The sequence below is a fragment of the Bombyx mori genome, chromosome 13, assembly GCF_030269925.1.
Source record: "Bombyx mori chromosome 13, ASM3026992v2".
In the NCBI taxonomy this organism is placed as follows: Eukaryota; Metazoa; Arthropoda; class Insecta; order Lepidoptera; family Bombycidae; genus Bombyx; species Bombyx mori.
In genome coordinates this window covers 7,575,473-7,589,417 of record NC_085119.1, presented here as the reverse complement: position 1 = coordinate 7,589,417, position 13,945 = coordinate 7,575,473, and the positions used below count along the sequence as shown (strand labels likewise).

The following is a 13,945-nucleotide window of genomic DNA, read 5'->3' as shown; positions in this document are numbered from 1 at the left end:
GCAATGTGCACAGGTTAGAGCCCCTTAAGCTCACCTACTCGTTGGGTTACGTTGGCATAGCCTCTAAAAGCTACCAGCTTGTAAGAAAAAAGTACAAGCTAACTGATTACTCTTTGATATTACATATTATCTCGTATGTATTGCTTTCACATCAATAAAAGCCCAAACCACCGATATCAATTTGTAAAGCGATATTATTGACCTCGATTTTTTCGATTCCTGAAACTTTGAAATGTATAAATTTAATATAGTTTTTGGGGAAAAAAGCCATGAGACTTGGTACCATTCTGTTTTGGGGGCGTCAAATCATTAGAGGGCCCTCATCTCTGTTGATTAATCTGGTTGCGGCCTATGTATTAGACACTATAGTCTAACACAACATTTCTCATACGCAGTGCGCAACAGAGCTCGGTACTGGCAAACTTTACTCCAGGCTTTAGCGTAATTTATTAAATGAAACACGTTGTTTGTGATCTAAGGTGATACTCATAATTATTACAATCCTATCATAGACAGGTTTCATACTTCAGTGAAGCCTATCCATCTTGCCAGACAAAATTGGAACTAGCTGTCATAGGAGCAGGAAGTTTGTCTTTGAGGTGAAGTTCGATAAGTTCAAAATCTTATTTTCCCATTGATCTTAGCAAATATCGATGGTCATCGTAGTGGTGTGGCTGTCGGCACTTTACAAAGTACTGGGCCATAATTACTAATTGATAGACTTTTGAGTTTGCACAGCTATAGAATATATACAACAATATAAATAAATACTAAAGTTTAGTGCGGTAGGGTCCTAAACCGTCCTTGGGCCCGCGGTCTGCTCCTGTGGGATGTGATCCTGTATGTGGGACTTGACCAAATGGCAAATGGTCAAATCCCACATACCACACGCACCTTCTTAGGCGCAGAGACCTCGTAGGAGGCTCGGTCAGCGGCCCGGGAAAAAACCCAGCTGGGCTAGGGACCTGATACAGAAGTCAATTACCCTCGATACTGCGCGTATTGTGAGGAGGTTTTAATTCTAGAATCCTAACCACTGGTGGCTTGTGTCGTAGACACCGCCTTCAGCGGCAATCTATTTTTATATAGTGTTTTTTATAAATTGTACCTTTAACTTCTTTTTTTTAAATAATGTATAATAAATAAGGAAGTACGGAAGAGGCGTCAGAAACCTTGGGGATCAAATACCCCCTAAAATGCTAGTGCAGAAGGCAACGGGAAACCACTGCACTAATTTCCCACGAGAGTCATGAGCAGGTCGTATCCAACTGATGCATGACCACGACCACTCTGTCAAGAGTGTACAAATAGGAAGAAAGAAGAAGAAGATAATAAATAAGATTTTGAATAAATATAGATTATAATAATAAATAATAATTAAGTAATTTAAGAATCATAATTATTGACAATCGACATATTTTTTAAATCGATTTCGTAAAATAATATCGATTTCCATTTCAACTTCTAGAAAATTCGTGTAAGATCGACGAAGTGCAATGCGGTGACAAACCGGCGTTCGACGTTTTTGTGAACAATTTAACGATAGGTAGTTATATCAAGCAATTGTCAACCTCAGCAACTTGTTTTTGAAATAACTCAATTTATGAGCAAATACTTGTAATTGAGTATTTTTTCAGTGAAATAAGAAAATTTGTCTATCACAATGGCTGCTATGTCCGTCATTGGAATTGATTTTGGTAATGAATCCTGCTATATTGCTGTGGCTAAAGCAGGTGGGATAGAGACAATAGCCAATGATTACAGTCTTCGAGGGACACCGTATGTATTATATTCATTAAATATATTAAACATGCTCTAACCAAATCATAAAAATGTATTTTTGAAGGGTTTTTCGGAAAGTTGATTTATTGCATGTCATACAATAGACCCTATTTCGACATTTCATTACGTGCTTTTTTTTTTCATAATACCTTTTTTAAATACTGCTCTCTTCATCATTTTTAAGTAATGAAAAATGATTATTTATCACATATCATTAGTGCAAATCCAAAGAAACATAGATTTTAAAATTTCAGGCCCCAGGTCTGATCTATTCAGGAATAAAGTTTATGAAATAAAGGATGCTTCCATTTTCACCAATGTGAACCATATACCACTTAAACACTAATATAAATTATATATCTATCATTATAACACATATAAAATATAGAATCTAATACAGGTCAGGGTCAAACACCGCACTAGTAATTTGAGTAATCAATCAATATTTCAGTAACACTGTAGTGTCCACAAGTGCTTACTGTTGACATGCACAGTAGTGGTGGTGTCCTCATTTTATTTTGTTTCCTTAATTGTCTTTAATTTCTATATTTAGTTTCTTTCTGATTTCTCTATTTTGTCATTTATTAAATGAGCTTTGAAAAGAACCCTGCCTGGCCGTTGGTTGGCTGAACCTGTACTAGTATTATTGCTGATGTCTATGAAAAAAGTAGCCGTAAAACATTGTAACTAAAATATTTGACCTAAATTGAAAAAAAAGAAATTGGTTAAGCTTCATTTATTTAAAAAAAAGTTCACATTAATTGATTCTTGTCTGTGATAATAAATATTTTTTAGAGCTTTAATTAATTTAGATTTTATTCTCTTCTTGTTATTTCCCAGAAACAACTAGGAAGTTAATCTTGAAAAAAATTTTATTGTGTATGTAATGTAAAAGTTAATTTATTTTTAGATCATGTGTTGCTTTTTCACAAAAGAATCGAATATTGGGTGTGGCAGCCAAGAACCAAATGGTGACCAATATGAAGAATACTGTATTTGGTTTCAAACGACTTCTGGGAAGAAAATTTTCAGACCCTCTTGTTCAAAAAGAATTAAAACATTTCCCTTTCAAGGTTGAACAGAGGTCTGATGGCGGTATTGGAATAAGAGTCAACTACCTCAATGAAGACAATGTCTTTACCCCTGAGCAGGTATGTATATTCTATGGAGTTTGATAATCTGTTTTGAGCTGTCACTTGTATTTATTACCCAAAATGACAAAAGTACTAAATTATTATGAGATATACAAAACATACCATAAAACAATACAACAATTGATAGATTTATGAATTAAAGACTCTTCTGGAAAAGGCTGGTGGAACACTTTGTAGTTTCTGGAAATGAAGAAATAATTGAAACGAGAGAGCTTGAGATCAGACCCGTACACGTCCATATGGACACTGATAATGTTTTTCTCTCTTAATTCACCATTATTTAAGTGTTACTAATATTAGTTTTCTTTACAGATAACAGCCATGTTGTTGACAAAACTAAAAGATGTTGCAGCAACAGCTTTACAGACTCAAATCAACGACTGTGTGATATCTGTTCCCAGCTATTTCACGAATGCTGAAAGAAATGCTCTTTTGAATGCCGCTGGTATTGCTGGTTAGTACTTTTTTATGAAGAAGTATTCAAAATGGACTTTATATTTATTTATTTATATACTTATGACCTGCATGTTTTTTTTGTCATATCAGGTCTTAATGTATTGCGCCTCATGAACGAGACAACTGCGACAGCTTTAACTTATGGAATTTATAAACAAGATCTTCCTGGTGCTGAAGAGAAACCACGAAATGTTGTCTTTGTCGACTTTGGTCACAGTTCTTTACAGGTAAATATTTGATATACATAATACAATTAGCACAAAAAAAAAACAATAACATAAATGTGTAAATATACACATAGTCAAACTTCAAATTGAAATCTATTCAGCCTCCTTGTTGGGAATAATTTTATTATTATTCTTATGAGCAATGATGACTGGTGATTTTGGTTTTTGGAGCAACCAACACTTTTAGATTATATTTTATATAAATTTTAAACCTTAAAGCAAATTTTAATAATTTCCCAGGTTTCAGCTTGTGCTTTCAATAAGGGTAAGCTGCGTATTCTCGCTACTGCAACCGATGCTCAGTGCGGTGGACGAGACATTGACATGGCTTTAGCTGATTACTTCACTCAAGATTTTGTGACAAGATATAAATTAGACGCCAGAAAAAATCAAAGGTAAATTGATAATCTTACTAACATGCTTTTTATTACTGTGTGTGACCTGTAACTATCTGTCTAGAATGAATACTTGAATGAATCTGTCTAGAATATAATGTTTGAATTCTCAAATTTCAAGATCTCCAGTTTTTTTTTAATTTGCACTTGTATCCATGGTCCGATGGCAGTACGAGAATATAACTAGTCTAATATTCAGACCCATTTGCACACAAAAAAAAAATCGTCAGACTTACTTTGCATGCATTGCTTACTTTTAATTTTTTGTTAATGTGTATTAATATAGAGCTCACAGCTCTCTTGGTCATAAAGAGTTTAGTTTAAAATAATAATAATATAAATATTTTTTATCTAAATCTGTCCAGGGCTTATCTTCGTCTTCTGCAAGAAGTTGAGAAATTGAAAAAACAAATGTCTGCTAACAGTACTCGTTTACCACTTAACATTGAGTGCTTTATGGAAGAACGAGATGTATCTGGAGATATGCAGCGTTCTCAGATGGAACAAATATGTGCTGAAACATTTAACCGCGTTGAAAGAACCTTAAGAGCTATTCTACATAATGCAAGTAAGTGTTGTTTTAAAACTTTCAGCAAAATCATTAATGCTTGAGTTGAGTTTCTTCTCAATCCTTCTGATTACATGAATCTACTACAACAATCAATCGCACACTTTACTACTAATTTTAATTTCAGAACTAAGGTCTGAAGACATCCACTCTGTTGAAATTGTTGGTGGATCCACCAGAATCCCTGCAGTTAAGAGTTTGATTGAACAAGCGTTTGGCAAGCATGCTTCCACAACCTTGAATCAGGTGAAGTGTCTGATATCTGCTTTCTGCTTCTCTATTTTTCATACCTAACAAAAAATATTCTGAGTCAGATTTCATGTTCATTCCTGAGAATTAATGGTAATTGTTAAGGCTAGTACTTTTATCTAAATAATATGTACCTATAATAATAAATAATGTAGTAAAATTATTATAAGATTATAATTATATTATATAAATAAATGATATAATAAAATAGAATTATATTAATGAATTCTGCACATATAGACACGAATTGTGTATAATCTCTAAACTATTTATAAATACTACATCGAAACTACTAAAAAAATTTAGGCCAAATAATAAAAATGTTATGCTGGATGTAGGCTACACAAGACCGGTTATTGTGGCGAACCTTGGAGGAGGCCTATGTCCAGCAGTAAGTAGTCCACGAGCGTGGACTGAAAAAAAAAAGCACAACTATTAACAATTTTTGAGTGAGCACGACAATTAAAATAAGTATGATTATGGTGAGATAGGACGAGGCGGTGGCTCGCGGATGCGCGCTACAGTGCGCCATGCTGAGCCCGGCCGTACGCGTGCGTGAGTTCAGCATCACCGACGTGCAGCCCTACGCCGTGCGCCTCGCCTGGGACGCCGCCAGAAACGAGGACGGTGATATGGAGGTTTGTCTTAACGTATCTTACTTTACTCTTTATGGCTGACTGGCAGACGAACTTATGTTTATTAACAGTATTTTTCAGAACATTTTGGTTCTTGCATATTTTGAAAGACTGGAGAAGTTTATATCCATATTTAAAAAGATAGACATGAATATGAGAGACATGAAGAGAATGACATTTAAAATAAACTTTCACTCTAAAGTACTGATTAAGTCCAAGCCAAAATCTCTAAAAATCCAGAAAAAAATATAAAGTACCTACATAAAAGTTACTGGAATTTGCAATTTTACTTTGTAATAAAAAAATCTATTTTATTAACTTTGTCATTATCGGTTCGATTGATCAGTGGTGTTTCCACCGTTTCAAATATATAACTTACAAACAACCATAATAAATTTAATTGTGACAAAAATACAATATAAACACTTTTTTCATTCAAATTAATTCCACAAGTGTATATGATATTTAAACTATTTCTTTAATAAATTTCTCACCATTTAGGTTCTGCCCCAAATCAATTGGGCAAATTGGTTTATGTTTCGATATAGAATTGAAAAAAAATTAATGCACTTTTATTACAGGTATTCCCTGCTTTTCACGCTGCACCATTTTCAAAAATGTTAACATTCTACAGGAAAGAGCCATTTTCTGTCAGTGCCTATTATTCTGATCAAGTACCTTATCCGGACACATTTATTGGTATGTAAAACAGTAAAATTCGTATTCGTTTCCTACAAGATCCAATCATTATCAAATCATTGTTGGATTTTAGGCCAGTGGCAAATCAAAGATGTCCAGCCCACACCTGAAGGGGAATCGCAAAAAGTGAAATTGAAAGTGAGGGTGAACATTCATGGCATCATAACAGTCGCTTCGGCTTCACTTGTTGAAAAGAAGCAGGACACTACACAGAATGAGAACATAGAAATGGAAAATAGTAATGAGAATGCTCAAAATCAGGATACACCTATGGAAACGAATGGAGGAAATCAAGACCAGCAACAACAGAATGGTCCTGAGAACAACCAAGAGGTGAGAGATGAGGAAATGAAGGGAGAGCCGCAACAAAAACAATCGTGGACACAGAGAGTAGGACAGTGGTTCAGCGGGGTATGTGTAGCCGGTGACTAGTCTAGCTTTGTGGTATTTGCTGTTTGATTATGAGTACTTATAATGGTGTTGTAAATAATATAAACACATAACAGACAGCAAACACCACAAACTGACTTCCCCATCCTCAAGTCGAGGCCCCATTTGCACGAATTCAAAAGGCTTAAATTTATTGCCTGTATCAGTAGCTGTCTTTTGTTTTGATAATTCACAGTTTGTCTCTGTGTCCACGTATATTTTATGAAGGGTGGTATAGTTACATTTCTTTTTATCAAGTTTGCATTGCCTCATTGAATTACATGTTCTGGTGAATTTTGTAAGAGGTGCAAATGGGTCACCACATCGCTTGGAAGGTGTGTAAAGTTTTCAATATTCTAGAATTATATTTTATCAAGTTTTGGCGCAGTCCAAGCAGTGGTGGTGGTGGGGAAATCTTTTTACAATAAGATATGAACAGCTTGTTCTCATTTTCAGGAGAGTGATGATAAAAAGGATAAATCCAAGGATAAGTCAAAGAAGGTTCTTGTGAAAACTGTGGAGCTGCCCATTGAAGCACAAACACATGGTCTATCAGTGCATGAACTAAATGGATATGTTGAACAAGAGGTAAATTAAATTTTACGAAATGATATTATTTCAAAAGACATCATGGCCTAAATGGATAACACACCTGGTGTCCTAGGCATAAGGAGATATTTGGGTTCTCTATGCTTTGTACAGTATACAAACATTATACTTATGGTATACTTTGTTCTACAGCTACATTGTATTTTTTTTATTTTCCTACCTAAACTTGAGAGATAGCCTTGAGAGGCTATTCCAGCGGCACCTTAACTAGTAGGTGAGCTCACGGGGCTCAAACCTGACGACGTTGCTAACACGAACCCTAGTAAGAGCCGTGCTTCGCAGAATCTACCACCGGATCGGAAACGCGACCCACTGAGAAGATCCGGCGAGAAACTCAGTGGGCTGTGTCTGAGGGATATTGCATTGCAGTGCGATGAACAAAAAAGAAGAGAACCAAATCTGGTCATAATACAGATCAGTTTTGATTTCCATTTGATTCAATTTACAGGGCAAAATGCAAGCTCAAGATCGGCAAGAGAAAGAAAGAGCAGATGCTCGTAATGCTCTTGAAGAATATGTTTACGAATTGCGAGGGAAACTGTCTGAAGGCGAAACCCTGCATGATTTTGTTGCAGAAGATCAACGTAATAAGCTTGTCAATCATCTTGATTCTGTTGAACAATGGCTCTATGATGAAGGTGAAGACCAAAATAGACAGGTTTGTGCTTTAAATTCTGGTTCTTTTTTCTTGTATTTTAAATTAATAGAATTATATAAATGTTGATTTTTTATTAATTCAATTATGAATATTGTTTAATTGATCATCAATTTTGACAGGTGTACAGTGATAAGCTGAGCGAGTTGAAAACTGAAGGCGAGCCGATCAAACAAAGGCGTCTTGAGTTTGAGCTACGTCCTGGGGCTTTAGATGAGTTTGCTTTATCCATCCAACTCACCAACAAAGCTGTTGATTTATACAAGTTAGTTAAATACATTTAATAATTTATTTTAGGTTATAATTTGAAATGGATAAGACAAACAACAACTAAACTTAATGAATTGTCTATGCATGGCATGTTATTTTTTCACAATGAGAAAAATAAAATGGAAACGTAATATTACATTAACATTAAAACACCAACAAATTAATTACAGAGCTGGTGACGCTAAATTTTCACACTTGGCGGAAACAGAGGTTCAGAAAGTGATAGACGCATCTAAAAATGCCCTAACTTGGCTCGAGACTGCAAGGCAAGCGTTAGCACACACGCCACGTCATCAGCAACCATCGCACACTACTCATCAAATCCGTCAAGAACGTCAGGTAACTCCATTCATTATTTCTGTTGTTCTAGATAGGCAGGGCATAAGCTAATGGTCCACCCGATGTTAAGAGGTTATCAGAAACGTAAACACTAAAATTAAACCAAGAGTCAAAATAGAAGTTCCATGTCTTCCAACGGATTCTAATTCCACAGACTTCTGGTTCTCTAACAAGAAAGTACGATTGCTTTTCGGCTGATACCACTCTACACTTTGTGGACTAAACACGACACTGATGCTGCATTCAAGTTTAATCTCGAAATGTTTCGATCCACCACAAGCTTAATTAAAACTATCCTATTTATATTTATGTTTTTAGAATTTTGAGAACCTCGTGCATCCAATTTTGAATAAAGTTAAACCAAAAGAGAAAACACCACCTCCTTCCAATCAGACTGCGGGAGACGGACAGGCTGATGGTAACAAGGATGCGCCTTCGACTCAATCTCAAGAGCAAATGGATGTTGAATAAACGCATCTTTAGAAAACTCACAACACTAAACAATAACACCCGCCTTCCTCATCATTCGTATCGTGCACTTGATACAATTTATAATGTGTAATGGCTCATAATTATATATTTACCTTCTATAATAACTATTTCGTTATTCTTTAGTTTTGTGATAGAAAAGAGCGCCAAGTTTTGAGCAATCTTAGTAATATTTGAAAGCTGTACTAAATTATTGCAGATAAATTTTATGTATTTATTTATCTCATGTGATAAGGGCTCGATTTTTTTGTATTTACATTGCGATAGTTAAAGTATCAATACTTAGTATTCAAAATGAGTTGAGTTTTTCTCTCGCTTGATTTATACAGCGAGTTCATAGTATTAACATAAATTAACAGGCATTACACAAATGCATTTCATGATTACATTTCAATTGTTCCAATGCTACAATTGAATTTAGTCAGCAAAATGTCACTAGTTATATTCTTAAAATATAGCACATTCTTGAGTGTTTAGTAAATAACAATAGGTAATTGTCTATAGTATAGTTATGATAGTGAAAAGTTTCAAAAAAGTAATGGAAGTAAATTAATCATTTTCTTTGTAAACATAACAATAATTTTGCTGGCGCTTACGCCCTATACTTTATAGTAAATGAATTAGTTGAAAGAATCGAAATATGATATAAATTTACTGATTCAATATTTTGAAAGAAAACTCTTGAAAGGCTAACAACTGTCTCAATAAATGCCATCTGCCTGCTTTCGATTGTTAACTAATACAGCATAATAATATAGCCATTAGGGGTTTACATAGCTTGATTAACTGTGATCCAATAAAATATGAACTCCATAAGGATTGAATGACAACAATAAAATAAAACACAACTGAAATATTATTTAATAATTAATAAAAGTTTACTGGAGGTTCATGTCGAACATTTCAATAATATTATTTAACAGACAAAAAACTATTTGATTCTCACTAAACCAAATTAACGCGATTAGAAATTTTGAAATGCAAAATTTGTTGAATGTTCTGAATTAGAACTTTAGCTTCAACTTCTTTACAGCCCTCAGGAAATAAATAGTTCAAGTAACTCATAATTTTAATTTGTTTAGGTTTTAGCCGAACTCGTCTAAAACATTCCAGATACCTAATTAAAAGTATGAACATATGTGAGAATCAATATTCCTTTGTAATTGTTATTAAAGTATGTAGTATCCTTTACTTATGACCTATTGACAATTCTTAATACTGTAATTTCGCAACACATACAAACTTAATAATTTCAATTTTGTTAATTTGGCCTATGTTGTGCAAATAAATGGTTCAACCATTGTATGAAACTTTAATTTATCAACAGATAGTAACCACACCGGACAGAAACAATTTAAGATTCGTATATAGGTAAATCGACCTTCACTAATCTGTTTATTAGACGAAAAGTATGTTAAATACAACATTATTAAATTGAGATCGACTTTGACAAAAGAATAAGACGTACGAAGCTGTCTGTACTCGTGTCCGGTAAACCGTACCGGTTTTCTAATGAAATAGTAATGAAGTAGTAGGTAGGCACTGCTAACACATGTCGATAAAATGACTTCGCGATGAAGGGCATAGTGTAAAAGTCAAATCCGCAAAAATATTTAATTTGCGTAATTACTAATGGTAGAGGCGTCTTGTGAGCCCGCACTGGGTACCATTACCCAGAGTACTGCGGCGGGGCAACTGTTGTACTGTAAAATTGAGACTTAAAAGTCGTGTTTCAAGGTGGGTCGGCATTTACGTTATTGACATCTACGAGCTCCGGGAACCATTTAACACAAGGTGGACTGTAAGCTCATCCCCTCCATAAAGGCGTTTTGAAAAGAAAACGCCTACTGACCACTGGATGAAGTCTGTCAACTATTAGACTACCAATCGGTTCCGAGAAAAGTATTAATAAACATTATGTTCTGGGCCTATTTTCACATTTTGCATGGCTAAAGGATTAAGAAGTACATACCTACAAAAAAATTACTAAAATCAATGCTAAATTCACAGCGAAATAATTTTATATGGTTTAAACATTAATAACTTTTTTAAAACATACATGCACGCGCTACGATACTACCTATGATCAAACTACCTTCGATCGTTACTATTGTTGCTCGAAGCAAACTACGCAAATAGTCGGTATTTCGGCGCTCTGCACTCTATGTCAAATCTGACTTATCGGCTTATTCAAATCAATATTCAAATTCAAAACCTGCATATATTCAAATTGTCATACATGAGTCGTCTATTATCAAAGGTGGCAATCTGTGCATTTGGACAAAAAAATGTTATTGATATGTCAATACAGATTGATTTGAATATAATCGTCTCCTTCAAAGAATACGGTTCAAAACCTGCATTAAATAAAGGTTAATACTTAACCTGTTATTTATCTAAGATGTCGTTCAGAAGAGTTTTGTGACTGCCAATGGAATACAAAGTCAATAATTCGTTTTTCTGATTTACCAATAATTGTCCAAAAGTCACATTGCCGGCTTTGATACTAGTCGACTCACATAACAGATAGAAATCTATTTTGGAAGCCTGTATCTCAAGCAATAAGACCTTCTTCTACGGGTTGGTAATAACAAATAAAAATTACACGGAGATACATATTTATTACCATAGAGGGCCAAAAGTTTTTCGAAAACAACTTAAACGCGGCAGTCCGCAAATACGCAAGCTTACTACGGACGGGAATGTGGTGACATCAGATCAAGATGAAATAATCCAAGTTGTGGAGAAGTTCTACGGTCAATTCTGTAGCTCCGTAACCCCTGGACCCACAGTAGCCCAGCAAGACCCACGTGCCCCTGTTAAGAAGACACAGGACGGAAGATCTGCCGGAAATAAATCTATATGAGATTAAACATGCACTGAAGCTTATGAAGAAGGGGAAATCACCGGGCCATGATAAAGTCACACAAAAACAACTTCAGTACGGAGGAACACCAGCACTTAAGCACCTTCAAGTGCTGTAGTTACTGGTAACGACGATAGACGTAGGCTTACAAGTTGGAGTTATGGTAAACTATTCCTCAAACTTCGAAGTAGTGCCTTCTAACTGAATCGAAACCGAAAAAACCACGCCATAACCGATCAAAAGTCAGTCATGTGTCTGTTTGCTTTGACTAGCGCGGTGTTGTGTACTGGGAATTTTTGCCGGAAGATCAAACGATACATAAAGAATAGTATCTAGGCGTTATGCGGCGCTTAAGAAACCAAATTCGACTAAAAAGGCTAGATTTGTGGAAACAAGATTATTGAATTTTGCCCCACGATAATGCTCCTTCGCACAAGGCCATCATTGTAAACGAAGTTTTGAGCAAAAACTTAACATACACCATCGAACAACCACTTTATTCACCAGTTATTGCTCCAGCGGTTTTCTTTCTTTTTCTTAAAATCAAATTACGGCTTCGTGGCTGCCGTTTTCATTCGGTAGAAGACACAAAGGAGAATTCGCAGTGGGAACTGAGTTCAATTCCGGAAAAAGCGTTTTATTTATTTATATATTGTTGGTTTATTCGTTGGCGTAAGTGTATTCGTGCTCTTCAAACGAGGCTTGTGGAGAGTATTAAGCTGTAGGCAGTGGGTTGGCTCTGCTCCTGGCATTGCTGATGTCCACGAGCGACGGTAACCACTCACCATCAGGTGGGCCGTATGCTCGTATGCCTAAAAGAGCAATAAAAAAATCTTTTCTGAAGGAGCACAGTTTGAAAGTGATAAAATAAATTTAGGTTTAAAACTAACATTTTGTGTATTATTGATATTTTTCCGGTATTTGACAGAATAGTTAATCTCCTCCTCTTACTCGCGTCGTTTCCTCACTGATGAGGGTGGTGACCATCATCTTTTGAAAATTATTTATCAATGATATTAAGTGTATTATCTATGAATGATACTTTATTTTCGGTACACTACAATTCATACAATTTCCCGACAATGTTGCTCTTTATTTCTTCGGTGCCCATATCATGCTTATATTATTTATCTCGAAAAGAGTTTTAGTCGGATTATTAGGATCCTTTTTTTTATAGGCACGTAATTTATGGGTATAGATATTTGTCAAAGTCCATTCAAAAGAAAGACAGAGCGAAACTAATCAAAGAGAAAGTAGTTTTGAATTTAATTAAAGAAAATTCAGAATGGGAAAACATTTCGGTGAATTGGGTTTCATTAGAGGAATTGTTTATTATAAAATGTCTCCACATGAACAAAAAGCCTATGCTGGTGCAATTACAAAAGGAATCCCCAATTTTGTGACAAGAATGCTAGCAACAATTGCGTACTGGTTACCACGTTAGTACTCGCTTTTCTGTTACTAAGATTTTTCCAAACTAATTTATTTTTTACTAAATATCATAACTTGAACTAAATTATAAATTATATGATTCCGGAGCGCTTATGTCATAAAAAAGTTCGAAGCGAAGTTATGTCTTCACGACCATACATTAACGTTGACAAAATTATTCGACAGCTGCAATAATCGGAACATGTATCTACAAATATGTCGAAGAAGCGCATCATGCATCTTTGAGAAAAGACCCAAGGGACTTTATGGATGAAGTTGATCCTAACATTTAATGTTTTATTAATTGTAAATTATTTTGATCCAATACATTGGCGGAAGAATTACATAGTTTTTTTTAATTGTCGTCAACAGCAGAGCCTTTTTTGGCCCTGAAGCAGTAATGCGTTTCGGTTTGAAGGGTGGGACAGCCGTTGTACTAAAAAAAAGGAAACCTTAGAACTATTATCTCAAGGTGGCATTTACGTTGTAGTTGTTTATGGGCTCCGGTAACCACTTAACATCAGGTAGGCCGTGAGCTCGTCCACCCATACCCATAGCCCTAAAAACATAGATTATACACTTAATATATTCGAGCCTAAAAAAGAAGACCGTTGTGCGATGAATTGGAACGTTTGCGTACGTTTGCCGCTAGGGGCGCTATTCAAACTGCATACGGGTTAACTTTTACGCTG

At 35.2% G+C, this 13,945-nt stretch overlaps 1 protein-coding gene and 1 long non-coding RNA gene across 6 annotated transcripts in view; both read left to right on the top strand.

The window, feature by feature from the left end:
- LOC134199970 (uncharacterized) overlaps window positions 1-13,945 on the top strand; it is a 111,080-nt gene that overhangs the window by 40,626 nt on the left and 56,509 nt on the right. The window lies entirely within an intron of this gene.
- On the top strand, window positions 1,437-10,266 carry LOC101745384 (97 kDa heat shock protein). Of its 5 annotated transcripts, none has more exons than XM_062671764.1 (16): window positions 1,437-1,546; window positions 1,638-1,779; window positions 2,693-2,933; window positions 3,249-3,390; window positions 3,483-3,619; window positions 3,860-4,014; window positions 4,380-4,582; window positions 4,710-4,828; window positions 5,323-5,469; window positions 6,048-6,165; window positions 6,239-6,498; window positions 7,051-7,182; window positions 7,652-7,861; window positions 7,981-8,123; window positions 8,299-8,467; window positions 8,786-10,266. In XM_062671764.1, the coding sequence occupies exons 2-16, from the start codon at window positions 1,664-1,666 to the stop codon at window positions 8,936-8,938; spliced, it is 2,445 nt and encodes an 814-aa protein (XP_062527748.1). In that variant the 5' UTR covers window positions 1,437-1,546; window positions 1,638-1,663; the 3' UTR covers window positions 8,939-10,266. The 5 variants fall into 5 exon arrangements, with proteins under 5 accessions (XP_062527748.1, XP_004927888.1, XP_062527747.1 ...); XM_012691754.4 differs by having other exon boundaries at window positions 1,456-1,546; window positions 6,239-6,576; XM_004927831.4 differs by having other exon boundaries at window positions 1,453-1,779.

Coding starts and splice junctions, on each gene's coding strand:
- LOC101745384 (XM_062671763.1), top strand. CDS start 1,664: ATGGCTGCTATGTCCGTCATTGGAATTGATTTTGGTAATGAATCCTGC. Junction 7,183..7,651: donor ATGGATATGTTGAACAAGAG/GTAAATTAAATT, acceptor TTCAATTTACAG/GGCAAAATGCAAGCTCAAGA. Junction 7,862..7,980: donor GTGAAGACCAAAATAGACAG/GTTTGTGCTTTA, acceptor CAATTTTGACAG/GTGTACAGTGATAAGCTGAG.